Below are 17803 nucleotides of genomic sequence, written 5' to 3'. Positions count from 1 at the left end.
ATCATATCATGAGGGTCGTATTACAGTATTGCAGCAGTAAAAATCACGTGTGTAAAATGCTACATTCGGCCCACGAGGAGCAATTTCACATCTGTTTCAACATTATATTCCTCGATATTTTTATTATTAAAAAGAAGTATTATAGAGTAGAAATACTCTTGTAAAATAGAGTAATTTTCTTTGTAGAAGAAATGAATGATAATTTCCGATATTATCAATTCAGAACACCGGCAGTGGAGTGAAATCCGTATAAATACCTAAAATAAACTACACATCGCTTACATTTCCTAACAGTTACAATTCAAAATGGCATCGCAGTTGGTTAGAGCCTTTGTCATCGGGGTTATCGTTTCTGTTGCCCTCGGTTGCTGGCCAGTTCCAAAAGTAGACCAGGAAGAGTTTTGCTCTGCAAAATATGGTATGTTACAATTTAGATGGAAATTTATTTAGTGATTAAATCTTTCCTTTTTTAAATTTCGTACAAGATTTATTTGTTTTTGTATGGGGTGGGTGGGAGCAACGCAAGGTCTTTGAAACGAAAGTAAGTTACGGCTACAAATGTAGGTATAGGTATTTCTAAGCAAATGAGATTATGAAAATGCATAATTTGTTTATTTTTACACAGAGAAGGTTCACGAATTTTTCTTATACATACTTAATACCCACATCATGGTAAAGCAACTGCACAGTTATGACGTCATATTTATGACGTAATTGATCTTTTCCATTCAAGGTAATAAACACATCAAGAAAACAACGTTGGTCCAAGGGCATATCTTATTTAATTTTAAAGAAAGTATAATATTAAGAGGAATGTTAAAAACGTAAAAAAAAAATTGCTGCAGAAATCCTATGTGCTTTTCTAATTGATAAACAATTTTAGCCAAATTACACAGGACAATGATTTTTTTCCTTGTGTCAATTTAATTTTTTTGAAATAGTAACTTAACAATTATAATCTCGACATTAGTGGAACAATATCATAAATCCATGTAATATTCTGCATCTATTCATAGCTTGTTTCTGAAGAACAAAGTTGGGTATGCCCTTGCGCCTTACCTATTTTATTGATGTTCCTTCTAAACATGTGTAGTACAGGACTATAACGTCATAATGTGCACTCACTAACGCATGTCGTAGTTACCAAGTTTGTGAAAGAAAACAAGTTTTAACTTTTTCTGTTTTGCTGTACAGCTCTTAGGCGTTTTAATTAGTTAATTGCATAGAAATCTCTATACATAGCCTTAACTTTCTTGCGAAGAGGTGAGTGAAAAAGCTAAGGCCGTGGTATTTGGAACCAAACGAGAAAGCCAACGTCGTCGTTACTCTAACAGAAGTACTAAAAGTTAACTTTAGTTTACTAATACTACTAGTACTGGTACTAGTACTAATAACACTGTGTAGTGATAATGTTGGCCCTTTGATTCCCTAAGGTTATTAATCTGAAAGTTAGATTTACTAAAGTGATAACTATTAAAAACTTTAATTTACTACGGTGAGAACTTTGATTAAGTGTAGTGTCACTTTGACATTACAGTGATCAGTTTGAAAAAAAAAATTATTTACTGTTACGATACCTTAACACTTTGATTAACTATAGTAACCTATAGTTAATTAAGTTAACAATAATAAACTATATTTAACTGTAGAATTTTATTGTTAGGGAAAATTAATTAATTGTATGTATGCTGTCTAACGTCCCTCTTGAGAATTTTTCACTCATATGGAGACGCCACCACTTGCCGGTGGAGTGCTACAAATTTTGTCCTATATACTCGGCACTCAGGGCCATTGAGCAGTGAGGGATCTTTTTCGTGCTAGCACCTACTGCGACATGGGGTCTAGATTTATACAGTGTCATCCGAAGGACCGGTCTCCATGTCCCACAGTGGGATTAGAATCCGCGACGCAAGGAATGACTTAATACCTTGACACTCTAGAACAGACGCTCTAACCACTGCGCCACGCGGACAGCGGGAAAAATCGATCAAGAAAGCCAAGCTCGTCCTTAGAACTGAGTAAGAAAGCCAAGGTCGTCATTAGATCTGAGTAAGAAAGCCAAGGACAATTTAAGAACTGAGTTAGAAAGTCAAGGTCGTCATTTGAATTTAACTGAGTAAAAAAGCCAAAGTCATCATAAGAACTGAGTGGGAAAACCAAGGTCATAATAGGAACTGAGTGAGAAAATCAAGGTCATAATAAGAACAGAGTGAGAAAGTCGAGGTCAATGTAAAAGCTGAGTAAGGAAGCCAAGGTCAATGAAAGAAATGAGTGAGAAAATCAAAGTCCTCAATAAAATCGAGTTAGAAAATCAAGGTCATCATTAAAACCGAGTGAGAAAGCCAAGGTCGTCAAAAGGACTGAGAGAAAGCCAAGGTGAACGTAAGAACTGAGAAAATAAAGGTAATCATTAAAACTGAGTGAGAAGGCCAAGATCATCATAAGAACTGAGTGAGAAAGCCAGGGTCGTCATAAGAATTGATTGAAAAAGTCTAGGTCAATGTAAAAAAATGGGTCAGAAATTTAAGGTCATAATTAAAACTGAGTGGGAAATCCTAGGCCGTCAGTAAAAGTGAGTGAGAAAGTCAAGGTCAATGTAAGAACTCAATGAGAAAGCCAAGGTCGTTATAACAACTGAGTGAGAAAGAGCCAAGATCAAGGCAATAACTGAGTGAGAAAGCAAAGTTCATCATAAGAACTAAGTGGGAAAGTCAAGGTCGTCATATAGCTGGGTGAGAAAGTCTATGTTGTCATAAGAACTGAGTGAGAAAACCAAGTTCATCATACATGTAAGAACTAAGTGAGAAAGTCAATCTCGTCATAAAACTGGGTGAGAAAGTCAAGGTTATCATAAGAACGGAGTAAGAAAGCAAAGGTCAAGGTAATAATTGAGTGAGAAAGCCAAGATCAACATAAGAACCGAATGTGTCTCCTCAATTTTTCGCTAAGGGGCATACAAATACAACAAAGTTTTGCAGTAAGCTGTACATGGGAAAACTTTTATTTTTAAATCAATTTTTCCACTCTTACAGCATTTAAAGCCACAGTAACGTCAGTAGAACAAGTTGATAAATACTCTGATTATACATACACAATCGACATCCTAGAGGATTACAAGGTTGGTACAATACGCTATTCAAGGAGAGGAACTCGTAAGTTGAAAGAACTTGTTTCCAATCCTTTTGTTTATACAATAAAATATGTTCAAAACAAACAATACGCTATATATACAATCAACGTTCTGAAGGATAATAGGTGTGTACAATACGCTACATATTTTTATTTGACCTCCTAGGAGATTATTAGATTTATAAAATACGCTATTTCATATACAATCTACATCCCCGAGAATTACTAGGTTTGAACAAGATTTTTTTTTTAATTTGCATCCTTTCCGTAGATAAATGTCAAAATCCTAGAGAACAACAAAGTAGGTACGTGTAAACAATTTTCTTATTAGTTAATTTATATAAAGATAAAAATCAAAATCAATATAAACAAATACATGTATTTCACTTTTCATCTGTAGAACACAAATAAAGCGGTGGGCAATGTTGACACAATTATTGGAGATGGACCAATGAATTCCTGTGGAGCACAAAAGCTAAATATCGGAGAGGCATACTTAATTTACGGTAAGCACTCATAAAGAAAAAAAAGTGAAGTAGGTTAGAAGTCGGAAATTTATTAGATCGGGGAGTCTGATCTTATTTGTGATACTTACTTTTAAAGAAAAAGACCTGACATCTTTATTAAGTGTCTAATTTTAATTATTAAATAGGGAGGCTTACCTGATTAACAGTAATTACTTTCTAGTATTTAGAAAAAAAGTGATGTCTGTCAAAAGTAATTTATTAAAGTGTTCCCTCATTAACGGTAATTACTTGTACTAATAAATAGAAAAATCTTATATGTGAAATAAGGAAAAAGTTATTTATTAGATTTAGGAGTCTTACCTTATTCACTTTTATATAGAAAAAAAAATAAAATAAGTAAACAGATTTGATTTAGCTCTTAAACATTGTTTGGTATCATTTTCTCCAATTTTACAACATAGACAAACATAATCAAAAATTAAATATAGTAATGTCCTTTACAAGGAAAAGAAAATTACTGATAATCTGTGTTATAAATAATTGATAATAAAATAATCTTACTATACAGTGTCATCTTTAATAATCTAACAACCTAGGTGTATTTTATAGCTTATGTCCGCCGCTACAATGGAAAGCTCTATATTGCCAAGTACACAAGCATGGACTACGTTAAACCTAGTGATATTGAGAGAATTAGAACAAAATATGACTGTGATTGCAAGGTAATTTTCATAGAACAGTATTAAAAACATTTCGAATGCTTTTTCTTTAAAATTTCAAGCTTTTAACAAGAGGTGTTATCATTGTCATAATGTATATATGTCCAAAAGCCTCGTAGCTTAAAATGGTTAGAAACTGCACATGATATACCATTACGTTTTGCTGAAATATCTTAAAAATGTGTTAGAAAATTTCAATGAATAAAAAAAAAAGAGGTGACCATAACAATATATAAGAAAAAAAGAAAAAAAAACGAAAATCATTCAATCCTAATAGAAACGTATCATAAACTTTAAAAGTGATTTGATTGCTGCCTGCATTGATTTTTGCAGATAAAATGGTATTATAGCAACATTTTGTCGAGGGCTTCACTTGGACTCCCCCCGCCTACTCGAGACGAGTGTAATGTCCCCGGGAAATACTGCAGAAATAGCGCCTACTGTCGGAAAGATGAGACGGGAGTTTGCACGTGGGGTAACCTGGGAGAATGTTACTAAATGAAGACGATGTGTTAATTTGTAATCATGATGCATTATTATCAATATTAAATGTGTCCAAACACTATATATTCTTTATAGAATCTTTATTTTGAACGTGTTTTTAATATTTCTTAAATTTTAAATTTAAATTATAACCAGTGGATTTTAAGGTATGTCACTCGTGAAATTTGTTAAATCAAAGATTTTTTGAGAAGTATATTTTAGATAAGCACTCATTTGACTCAAAATCGCAGAGAAAATAGGGGGTCAGTGTGCATCCTACTGATCTACGGTACAGTTAAGTTGACCTTTTTGCACTTAAACTTTAACTCTTTGGTTAATTACATTAACCGGTAAAATTTTACAAGATATAACCAAGGCAATAAATACAATTTTATTTTACTTAAAATAGTTTGAATAACATTTATCATTGAACAAATCTTGCAAATTAATGCACGTAAACTATTTTGTGACCTTTTTGCATCAACAAAGTAACATATTGGGGTATTAAAAAACTAAATAAGCATTAAAACATTTTCTTAAATCAAGGTTTTTACGATTTAAGTGCTGATCAGTCACAAGTATCGATTACTTTAAAATAATGAAAGAAAAAGTTGGCGTCAGTGATGTTAATTTTGAAATATTGGTCAAAATATGTAATTTTCAGGCGAAAAATGAAGTAAATTTTATCTTGATTTATTTGACATACCTTCATTTTTTGGCAAAGGTTGTTGAAGGAAGTTGTAAAACTTTTTCTTAAAATATATATTAAGATGTATATGATATACATGTATTCCTAGCAATATCAGAATGGAAAATATTCTCTGAGTAAATATATGTGAGGCTATAGTTCCAGGATATTCAATTCAAAAAATGTGCAGATTTGCAGATTTATCTACTAAATATCCTTCCACCTGAAGAAATAGTCCCTCATAAAATTTACTTCTTTGTAGCATTTTGAGAAGTTTTTTCGTTGAATGTTAAAACATTAATATTGTTGAATTAAACTTTGTTATAAAAATTGTATTTTAATGAATAGTTTTCAAGTAAGAGGTTCTGCGTGAACTTTTCCAAAAACTGACGAGTGACACACCTTAAGGGGCGAAGGATGTATGGTCACATGACTTAGTTTAATTACGTCATAATCTCTGATAAAATAGGTACAAACCCAGATTGAAACCACAGTATTTGTGGAAATGTTGACTGTTTGAGTTCACCATCTTGCATGAAAATATCTAAAAACATTCAAACTTTCTTGCAAATATTTTTAAATTACAGAATAGATTGATCCACTCTTCTGTTTCCCTACACTGCGTGTCCAATGAGTCGTTGACGTCATGGTGGATCTCTTAGTACAGTAAGATTATATATGGTAAAACACGGGTAGTATTATATCATCAAAACGATCATGATTGGTACAACTAGGGGTATTTTGTGAATTAAAGAACCCAAAAAATATATGTTTACATAGTTGTTGACAGAAATACATATGTAATAGTTATGTCTTATGTCGCTTATTACGCAAATATGTGACGTCATAATTGGGTTTTCCCCTACTCGAAAAATGTAAACAGGACACGTTTTTCTAATGCTCATCTCTTGTTTACGTGTGTCCTGTGCAATATTGAGCTCAGCTTCACCAATCGATATTTTTACTGTTAATCAATAACATGACGAACTTGCATTGCAACGTACATTTTCAAATATTGAATGATAGGAGATTTTGCAAATTAATTTTTTTGTTGTTAAAGTTGTCTTAAAAATGCGTTTCTTCCCGTCTCCAGATGCGGTGAGACAAAAAAATCTTGTTTTTTCGAATTTTTAACCATATTCTTCCTTTGAAATATTTTTAAAGACACATTTCTGCTGACATATTTTTTATCTTTTCTGAAAAAAATTCAATTATCGGCCGAGTAATGAGCCCAGAAACATGGTTAATAAGAAATTCACTTAGACACTGTAGGGTTTCGTATTTGTCACTCAATATCTCAAAAATAAGTCTAAAAACCTATTGATATATCTGCTTTTTGGTATATGGGACATACTAAATTAGAGATATACAATATATGAAAAAAAAATTGAACGACGCGTATTTTTTCAGCTCAAGTTAATGTCCTTCATCCCCTTAAGGGAATACAAAAGTTTTGTAGATACCGTCATTATAAAGAGGAGAAAAACTATCTACTCCACAGGGGCCGGTAACATACTGTTTTTGATTTTACGTAATCACTATATATATATATATATATATATATATATATATATATATATATATATATATATATATATATATATATATATATATATATATATATATATATATATATATATATATATATATATAATTTACATAGGGTCGATCTCGAAATTATTCCGTATTTCATAGAAAACAGAATGTAGCCAATTAAATTATTACTTAAAATCATACTACAATAAATATTCTTTAATAAAACAGAAACCTCGTTACTTTTTAAAACGTTTAAGTTGGGTAATACTAACTCGATATCCCGTTGTGCAAGTCGATGTACTTTAAGTCGTCCACTAAAACGATGCAAAATTCACACATTTTCTCCAGTTTTGAAGTCTTTCCGGAGATGGAAAACACAAAGTAAAGATCCAGCGTTCACGAAAATCATCTTCTTTCTTTTGTTACTTGCAATTAAAAGGTACAACATCTCCGATTTGAATAAATACGGTATCTTTTTCGTTCACAGAGGCTCGAGCCCAGAACAGACGACATTTTGGAGGGAAAAAAAAACATGATTAGTAAAAGGCGCAGCGTAATTGGTCAGAACTGTTCTAGAAAAGCACAATTGACCAATCACATCTCGCGTTAAATATTGGATGCAATGTTTAGCGAATTTAGTGGACGACTTAAACTACTTGCATGACAGGATATCAGATCTGCAAAACACGACTTACACGATTCTTCAATGACTGCGATGGTATTTTTATTAAAGAGTGATTATTACTGAATGATCCCAGACGTTATTTCACTAACTGCAAGGTATTTTATTGAAAACACGAGACATTTCCGAGATCGACCCCGTGTAAATTCGGACTGACGTTGTTTCCCTTTCTCTTTTTGTATACATATAATGATTACATAAAATCAAATACAGTATGTTACAGGCCCCTGTGATCTACTCCTTCACATACACTGTGTATATTGTAGGAGGGTAAAAATGCATATAACGCTTATTTATATCAACTACATTGTACCACAAATTCAATGACATTCTATAGAAGATTATTTTTAAAAAGGAGAAAAAGTTTCAGCATAATAATGATAAATGGATGTTCCAGTGCTTTCACAATTTTCCGTATACTTTATTAAAACGGAAGCTTGAAATTGATCGATTTTATTACGTTCCTTCTTGTTTATTTGATATAAATAAAGCTCAAATTTCTACTTAAAGCCGCTTGGTCCGATTCTAATGTCTAAAAAATATATTCGTTTTTCTTCTTGAAAAATAATTTTCCATAAATTATTTCAACTTTTGTCAAATTATATCCCCAAAGTCTTTTTCTTTTTACAGATATCGAACTTCAAAAGTTAAAAAATAATTTTTGTTAGGTCACACAATAAATAATCCTTTGTTGACATTTTGTTGACATTGCATGAAGTCACCTTCGAAAACTTAAATTTATCGTTTACATGTATAACTCATGAAGAACAAACCCGAGCATTTTTTCCACAACAAAGTGTACACGGGCAATATTCTAGCCCTCGTTACGGAATCCCCTTTTTAAAAAATCTTTAAAAATATCGTATTTTTTTATTCCGCAAATATGCATATTAATATAAAAATTACTATGGATTATCGATATATTCAATTAATTCCTTAATTTTTAAAAGATATGACTTAGGATTCTACTAATTGAAAAAATAAAATACTCGGGTTTGAATTCTCTTCGTAATTAGATATATCCGATAAAAGGTGACTTCAAAACAGATCTTAACTTTCCGTCAGGTACTGCTGTTTGTCAACAAGGTTGTTGGTCTATGTTTTCCAAGTAAGGATTGTTGTAATAAACTATTAAACCAATCTTAATAATTGATTTTTATATATTATCTAGTATGTAATGACATACTTTTATTGTTTAAGATAATATGTGCCTATTTCGGATGAAGGGGCTTTAATCAAGAACATAAAAGCGCTATCTATGTATTTTTTTTCATAAAACTGACAATTTTAATTTTTTTGGTCATACTTTCTGTGAATTATACGTACATAAAACAAATGTCAATACAGGAAGCAATTTCACTCAAAAATAAATAAAATTTTTGGATTAACCCTCGTATCTCTTGTGTTTCATATAAAAAAAATACAGACTAGTTATTTAAGCTTTTTCTAGTTACAGGATTCTAATTCTTCCCATGTACATCGGCCCTCGTCATTTCTTTGACAGAAATCATTTCTATCACAGGATGAAAAGCCAGGTTTCTCAAATTTGGAAACCCGGTGGAAACAATGGAAATCATATGGAAATCGTGACATCAGTAGTTTCCATAGTGTTTCCATTTTAAGGAAACCACATAGTGGATTCCACATAGATTCCCGACATGGAAACAATTAGCTTGTGGTTTCCCGTAAGTTTCCCAAGATAGGAAACAATGGAAACATGCCTAAGTATACCCATTCATTTCGTGCAAAAACACATAATAAAAAATCTGATTTTATACTGATTATTTTTTAAAAGATGATAGTTTCAAATAAAAGTATACTTTTTTGGACTTAAAGGTCTATTATAATTATATACACATTTGTTGTTATTGCCTGTGATAAAGTTAACAGTTGTTGATGTAATTAAAAAAAAATTAAAATCTTATAATTCACATTTATTCTGTAGAGGATTTGAACATCGAAGCCATGACTTTGGATGTTGCCGACACGCAGACACAAAAAAAGTTTTATTTTTTTACCTAACCTGTGCCGAAGGCAAGATGTTTGCTGATCTTAATGCTGAAGGTCAACGGAACCATGCAAGGGGTTGGAAAAATATGATTGACAATATACAAATAATTAAGGAACGTCTTATTTTTCGATTTCATGATGTGATCAATCGATTGGCTTGCGTGATAATTTGCATAAACGCTGAAGGCATAAAAATTTGACAGTTATTCCTTATATTTACATGGTATTCATTCCGACAATCCCGGTGCTAGAAGCCCTTTTTCTTGTCTCTATTTGTCCCGCCCTACACGTGATTCTTTAAACGCGCCTATCGATGTACCAGTACACTGATGGAGAAATAAAGTGCATTGACTATTTGCAATTTCATCTGGATATAAAAAGACATTGAATATGTAAATATTGTATATTAAATGACAGTATCAATATAAATTTCTGTGCTTCACATTGGGCCAAATATCCACATAAAACATTTTGCAAAATAATAATAATAATAATAATAATAATAATAATAATAATAATAATAACTAGGGCTAATCGTAACGGGGACCGTTACAGATGTTCCCCAAACGCTCCCCAACTCCCTTTTGGTGCCACATTTCTTTCAGCTCTATTAGATAAGACATACTTTGTGCAATTTAGACTTAAACAACGTTTTCCCAGAAGACTACAAAATATATTTAAATTTAAGCATGACATGCGAGTTCATGTGAATGCATGTGGGTAATGATCATATCATCTTTTCTACACTATGTATATATTCAAAGAGACTTAATATCAAAGCATTTAATCCAGAAGTATTAAAAAATACACTTATTCAAGCATATTTTAATTTTACTCATTTCACGTGCACACACGGTCAAGCATGTGCATGATGACCATACCTTCTTGTAGGGGACCATTATGTCTATCAATATTCTAAATACCATCCTATTTCTTTGAAAACCAAGGAAGTTATAACCATTTAAAGTTTAAGCCAATCAGATTTCAGCGCACGTGCATGCGTGTGATTTAATGACAATTGTTATATATCATATTGTAGGACATCCTATTGTATGCTTATATTTAAATTTCAAAGCATTTCGACAAAAAAAAAAACAGAAAAGATATTGAGATTTTTGTTTCATCCAATCAGAGCGAAGCACTCGTGCATGCATGTGCACTACAACCATACCGTCTTGTAGGAGTCTATTATGTCTGTCTATGTTCTAAATCCCATCCTGTTTGGTTGAAAAACAAGGGAGTTATAGCCATTTAAAGTTTAAGCCAATCAGATTGCAGCGCACGTGCATGCGCATGTTTTTACGACAACTGTTATATATCATATTGTAGGTAATCCTAATACATGACTATGTTTAAAATTTCAAAGCATTTCGTCAAAAATTAAAAAAAGATATTGCGATTTTTGTTTCAGCCAATCACAGCAAAGCACACGTGCACGCACGTGCATGCATGTGCATGACAATTACACCACCTTGTAGGAGTCCATTATGTCTGTCTATGTTCTAAATCCCATACTGTTTGGTTGAAAAACAAAGGAGTTATAGCCATTTAAAGTTTAAGCCAATCAGATTGCAGTGCACGTGCATGCGCGTGTTTACATGACAATTGTTATATATCATATTGTAGTGCATCCTAAAGTATGCCTATGTTTTAAATTTCATAGCATTTTGTCAAAAAACAGAAAAGATATTGAGCTTTTTGTTTCAGCCAATCAGAGCGAAGCGCACGTGCATGCGCGTGAGTTCGTGCTAATTTGACAGTGTCACATTATCTACAGTATTAATATATCTTTATATGATGAGTTTCAAATCATTTCATAAAAAAATGTAAAAGTAATAGCCATATTAAGTATATCAGTCAATTCACTCATTTCACGCGCACGCACGTGCATGCGTGTGCGCGCAAAATGACCTTCGTTCCGCACACCTACACTACACACCTATTAACCCTAAAAAGGTTTTAGCTCAGTTGGGTGAACAGTTTCTGAGAACACTCGCGGACAAAAAAAAGTACCGGAGAAGAAATAAGAAAAAAAATAATAATAACTAGAGCAAAGCTCGTTGCAAAGCAACGAGTAGGTCTTCCGTCCTGTTTGACCGGAAGTAGCATTAGTTTTTAACAAAAATGAGAAATAACGCCTAAAAATGGTTTGAATTCTTTAAAGCTATGTTAATTAATGCAAAAATAAGCAATTTTTTGCTACTTCCGGTTTGACCGGAAGTGACGACAACGGACGAAAAAGTTATTTTTTTGCTTCTAGAGACATTTGTTACCAAAAAACTTGTCACGAACGGCAAAAATACGCGTTTTTCGACTACTTCCGGTTTGGCCGGAAGTGACGACGCCGGACGTTTTCTGACGACTTCAATAGATTAAGCTTGTCATTTTGAACAACTTTGCTTCTTTGACGTATTACAAATTCTCAATACGTTTTGAGATATAAAGAAAGAACTGTTGGCCCCTCTAGGCCCTTAAATTTAGGAGCCAGCCCTTTTTTCGAAATATCATTTGAAAGATCTTTAAATTCTGCACTTCTTTTGTTCTATACGTTTTCACAAAATATTTTCAGGTAAAAAGATATCGAAGAAAAGGTGTGAGAAATTTTGAAATTTGTGATAGGTCTATTTTCGGGCCATAGCGAGCGCCGACGAGCGTCACTTCCGGTAAATTTGATATACCTGATGCACCTCTCCAGATACAGCTCTACCTAGCCTCAAAGTTTGAAGTTTCTATCTAGAGCCGTTTTTCGGGAAAATTGTGGACAAAATGACCCTTAAAAATCAGAAAATCGACGATATCTCTAGACCGGAAGTGACGTCATCGAAACGGAAAAAAACGCATAAGGTTCAAGTGATGTTCCATAGGTCCTGAAAGTTTCATAAGATTTTGTTGAGCCGTTTTCGAGAAATCGCGTGCACAAAATCGGTAAGAAAAAAAAATAATAATAAAAGTGAAAAAGAAACCGAAGAAAAACAATAAGGTCTTCCGCTGAAGACGGAAGACCTTAACTAGATGCGATCTCGTTGCGAGCAACGAGTAGGTCTTCCGTCCGAATTTTCGATAAGATGAGATATGACTTTGACTATGATCTTTGATAAAACATCATGGAATCATGCCTTTTCTATTTTGATTAAATCCTTTTGATTTAGATAATATCATCAATGCGTACTTAATTTGCACATTAATTATTTTCTACTTTAAGAAACAACCAAAACCAATTAAAGAAAACTTGTAAGGTGACCTTGGATTATGAATGTAGTTCGACACAGAATTGCAACGAACCTACGACGTGACAATCCAAGTATCCCTACACATTTCATTGCTCCTTATGTTACTTTCGTTCAAGCAAACGCTCGGCTGCCTCTGTTAACCGCTATTGCGAAATGTCGGAATTGACAGAGACCGCCGCCATTTAGTTCTCGCTTCAGATTTTTGAATGTTAATATCTCGAGTTTGAATTTATAAATTTACAAACGAATTATATATTCAGCCTAATAAGAAATGTTTCTATCAACTATACTAATATCATTTGAAAATATTGAAAAACAAAAAAGTTAAAGACGAGAGACTTTTGGCCCCTCTATGCCCCTAATTTGAAGGACTAACCCCGTTTACTTGATATCAAATGAAAGGTCTTACTATATTGTACATTTTTTATTATATATGTCTTAACAAAATATTAACAGGTAAAAAGATATAAAAGAAAACGTGTCAATTTTTGCGAGATGAGTATGAGGCTATTTTTCGATCCCGGGTGAGCGTCGATGCCTTCTTACCTGGAAAGCTCTATATGCAAAATGTCACATCTACTATCCTTCCTCTACCTTCACTGAAAATCTCAAGTCGATATCTTAAGTCGTTTAGGAGGAGATCTCAGGACAAGCTGACCCTCTAAAAATCAGTAAATCGTCCATATCTCACGACCGGAAGTGACGACGCACTTACGAAAAATTTCCGACCCGGTTCAGATAAATATCTATCAGATCTGAAAATTGGATGAGAATCGGTTCAGCCGTTTCTGAGAAATCGCGTGCACAAAATCGGTAAGAAAAAAAAAATAATAATAATAATAATAGGGAAAAAGAAACCGAACGAAAACAATAAGGTCTTCCGTTGGAGACGGAAGACCTTAACTAGGGCTAATTGTAACGGGAACCGTTACAGATGTTCCCCAAACGCTCCCCAACTTCCTTTTGTGGCATATTCTCTGTACGCTTCATTAAATAAGACAAACACGATGCATTTTAGACTTTAACATTATTTACCCAGAAGTATATCAAGTTTATTCAAATTTCAGCATTGCACACATGCGCATTTGAATGCATGTGCGTAATGACCATATCATCTCGTCTACACTATTCGTATATTTTAATATACTAAATATTACAACATTTATTCCATACGTATTTAAAAATATGTTTAATCCAGTGTATTTGTAATTTTACTCATTTCACGTGCTCGCACGTGCATGCATGTGCATCATGATCATACACTATTGTAGGAGCCCATAATGTCTATCTATGTTCTGAATCCCATCCTTTTTGGTTGAAAAATAAGGGAATTATAGCCATTTAAAGTTTCAGCCAATCAAATTGCAGCGAACGTGCATGCGCGTGATTTCATGAAAATTTTTTTTATATATCATATTGTAGGACATCCTAAAGCATGCCTATGATTTAAATTTCAAAGCATTTCTTCAAAAAACAATAAAGATATTGAAAATTTTGTTTCAGCCAATCAGAGCAAAGCGCACGTTCGTGCACGTGCATGCATGTGCATAATGACCATACCCTCTTGTAGGAGTCCATAATGTCTATCTATGTTCTGAATCCCATCCTGTTTGGTTTAAAAACAAGGGAGTTATCGCTATTTAAAGTTTTAGCCAATCACATTGCAGCGCACGTGCATGCGTGTGCTTTCATGACAATTGTTATATATCATTTTGTAGGACATCCTAAAGTATGCCTATGTTTTAAATTTCAAAGCATTTCGTCAAAAAACAGAAAAGATATTGAGATTTTTGTTTCAGCCAATCAGAGCGAAGCGCACGTGCATGCGCGTAAGTTCGTGCTAATTTGACAGTGTCACATTATCTACACTATTAATATATCATTATATAATGAGTTTCAAGTCAATTCATTAAAAAATGTAAAAGTTATAGCTATATTAAGTATATCAGTCATTTCACTCATATCACGCGCCCGCACGTGCACGCGTATGCGCGCAAAATGACCTTCGTTCCGCACACCTACACTACACACCCATTAACCCTAAAAAGGTTTTAGGTCAGTTGGGTGAACAGTTTCTGAGAACACTTCCGGACAAAAAAGTACCGGAGAACAAATAAGAAAAAAAGAATAATAATAATAACTAGAGCAAAGCCCGTTGCAAAGCAACGAGTAGGTCTTCCGTCCTGTTTGACCGGAAGTAGCTTTCATTTTTAACAAAAATGAGAAATAACGCCCAAAAATGGTTTGAATCCTCCCAATCCATGTTAATTAATGCAAAAATAAGCCATTTACTGCTATTTCCGGTTTGACCGGAAGTGATGACGACGGACGGAAAATTAATTTTAACGCTCCCAGAGACATATGTTACCAAAAAACTTATCAAGAACGGCAAAAATACGCGTTTTCTGACTACTTCCGGTTTGGCCGGAAGTGACGACGCCGGGCGTATTTTGACGACTCCAATAGATTAAGCTTGACATTTTGAACAACTTTGCTTCTTTGACGTATCACAAATTCTCAAAACTTTTTAAGATATAAAGGAAAAACTTTCGGCCCCTCCAGGCCCCTAATTTAAGGGGCCAGCCCTTTTTTCGAGATGTCATTTGGTAGATCTTGATATTCTACATTTTTTTTGTTCTACATGCTTTAACAAAATATTTCTAGGTAAAAATTTATCGTAGAAAAGGTGCTAAATATTTTGAAATTCCTGATAAGACTATTTTCGGGCCATAGCGAGCGTCGGCGCTACCTACTTCCGGTAAAAATGATATACTCAATGCACTTCTCCAAAGGTTGCTCTATCATCACTGAAAATTTCATACTTCTATCTTCAACGGTTTTTGAGAACATTGCCGGACAAAGTGACCCTCTAAAAATGACAAAATTGCGAAAATTTCCGAACCGGAAGTGACGTCATCAAAATAAAAAAAATTGTTTCTAGATTTTTTGATGTTCTATCAGACCTGAAAGTTTCATGAAAATCCATCGAGCCGTTTCCGAGAACTCGCGTGCACAAAATCGGTAAGAAAAAAATAATAACTAGATACGATCTCGTTGCGAGCAACGAGAGGTCTTCCGTCCGATTCCGAAAAAAAAAAAACGTAAAACAGAGCTGTAAAGTAGAAAAAAAATATTGCAGACCAAGTGGGGTTGAATCCAAGTCGCCAGCATGAAAATCCAACGCGCTAAATATTACGCTATTCGGACCTCTGCTCTAAATCTTCTTGTATATACCTCTGTATAACAGTGCTTTTGTCTTTGAATGATGAAAGGCTCAGTAAGTCATTATTCATAAATTTGCGCCAAACGCCACGAGTTAATCTTCGCGCCTTTTCTTTGGAATGTTCTATTTAATAGGTGTGATAGCTTCAATGAAATAAAAAAAACAGTTCATATAGCCTAAAATACGACGATTAGAAAGTATATTTAACACATTTTACAAATTCCATATAGTATGTAAGCAAGTAACACTTAAACAGTGAAACGGCTATGAATTTTAACTTTTTTAAATTTCCTCTTTATTGCCAAAGTGAACTATCCCGATTAGTTAAACATTCATGAAGAGGTTGAAATGTTTAGCTGAAAAACATGGCTCGCCTTAAGACGGTCAAGAAATCGGATATCATTTGTGCTCAATAACTTGAAAAAGATCTTTAAGACAATAATGTTAATATAAACTCCATTAAGCGATCTTTAAAAAAAAATGGTTATCTTATTTTGTATTTTCTATTAGTTTAATATGGCACAAGTGTGCATGGGAAAACCAGTGGCTAAGTTTTATACTTACTGTATTCATTAATGTTCTTTCTTGAAAAACTATTTCTTATAACAATGAATTAAGATCTGTTTTTTCCGTGTTGCAGATCAAAGATATTAGGTATCGAATTTTATTTGAACATTTAGTCTTTCCTTTTTCTACTTTGAGAACCAGCAAAACCAATTATAGAAGATGTTTAAGAAGAACTTAGTTTGACGCAGAATTGCAACGTAACTATGACGTGACAATCCAAGTATTCCTTTACATTTCTTTTGTCCCTATGTTACTTTCGCTCAAGCAAACGCTCGGCTGCCTCCGTAAACCCCTATTGCGAAATGTCGGAGTTGACAGAGACAGCCGCCATTTTGGTCCCGCTTCAGATTTTTAAATATTAATATCTAGAGTTTGGATTAATCAATATTCAAACAAATTATACAGTAAGCATTATTATAAGTGTCTTTATTAATATTCCAAAAATAAATGAAAAATATTGAAAAACAAAAAAGTTAGAAAATACGTACTTTTTAATTTCGCTTCCTGTAGCAACCGGAAGTACCGACGACTCACGAATAGGTGATTCGTCACATCTTAAAGTCATCATCTTTCATCTCTAACAAGTCTCCAGTTAATATCTTAAACCATTTTCGAAAAAAAGGGGGGACAAAATTGCATTTTAAAATCAGAAAACTGTCAATAACATGGAACCAAAGGTGAGTATTCCAAATTTTCCTAGTCGTGCCACAACTTCATGTAATGACGCATAATTCCTGAAAGTTTCACTGAAAACCACTGAATAGTTTCTGAGAAATCGCGTGCACAAAATTTTGGGGAAAAAAAAAAAAATAATAATAAGAAACAGTAGAATCACTAGAAGGTCTTCCGTGAAGACGGAAGACCTTAATAAGAAAAATAGTGGAAAAGAAACCTAAGAAAAACAATAAGGTCTTCCGCTGAAGATGGAAGACCTTAATAATAAGAAACCGAGTAAAAACAATATGTTCCCAAACTCCGTTTGGGGAACATAATAATGATAATAATAATAATAGCTATTTTATTATGACCTGCTTTCAGACATCATATTCTGGAACCTTTAGATGCATGA

General features: G+C 33.4%; 1 protein-coding gene across 1 annotated transcript; it reads left to right on the top strand.

Moving 5' to 3' along the window:
- Positions 1-299: 299 nt before the first annotated feature.
- Positions 300-4846, top strand: LOC134232221 (uncharacterized). The gene is made up of 5 exons (XM_062714174.1): positions 300-418; positions 3033-3118; positions 3530-3635; positions 4206-4318; positions 4649-4846. Exons 1-5 carry the CDS (start codon positions 307-309, stop codon positions 4811-4813), a joined length of 582 nt encoding a protein of 193 aa, XP_062570158.1. The 5' UTR covers positions 300-306; the 3' UTR covers positions 4814-4846.
- The last annotated feature ends 12957 nt before the right edge of the window (positions 4847-17803 follow it).

The sequence above is a fragment of the Saccostrea cucullata genome, unplaced genomic scaffold (assembly GCF_032062105.1).
Source record: "Saccostrea cucullata isolate Sc308-1 unplaced genomic scaffold, CSIRO_AGI_Scuc_v1 ctg408, whole genome shotgun sequence".
Classification (NCBI taxonomy): Eukaryota; Metazoa; Mollusca; class Bivalvia; order Ostreida; family Ostreidae; genus Saccostrea; species Saccostrea cuccullata.
Note: the sequence above shows the minus strand (reverse complement) of the source record. Positions and strands in the feature narration are given on the sequence as shown.

Bases quoted from the DNA above. Each gene is read 5' to 3' on its own strand.
- LOC134232221 (XM_062714174.1), top strand. From the start codon at position 307: ATGGCATCGCAGTTGGTTAGAGCCTTTGTCATCGGGGTTATCGTTTCT. The intron at 3,119-3,529 runs GTTGGTACAATA...TTTCATCTGTAG, and splicing joins ACATCCTAGAGGATTACAAG to AACACAAATAAAGCGGTGGG. The intron at 4,319-4,648 runs GTAATTTTCATA...TGATTTTTGCAG, and splicing joins AATATGACTGTGATTGCAAG to ATAAAATGGTATTATAGCAA.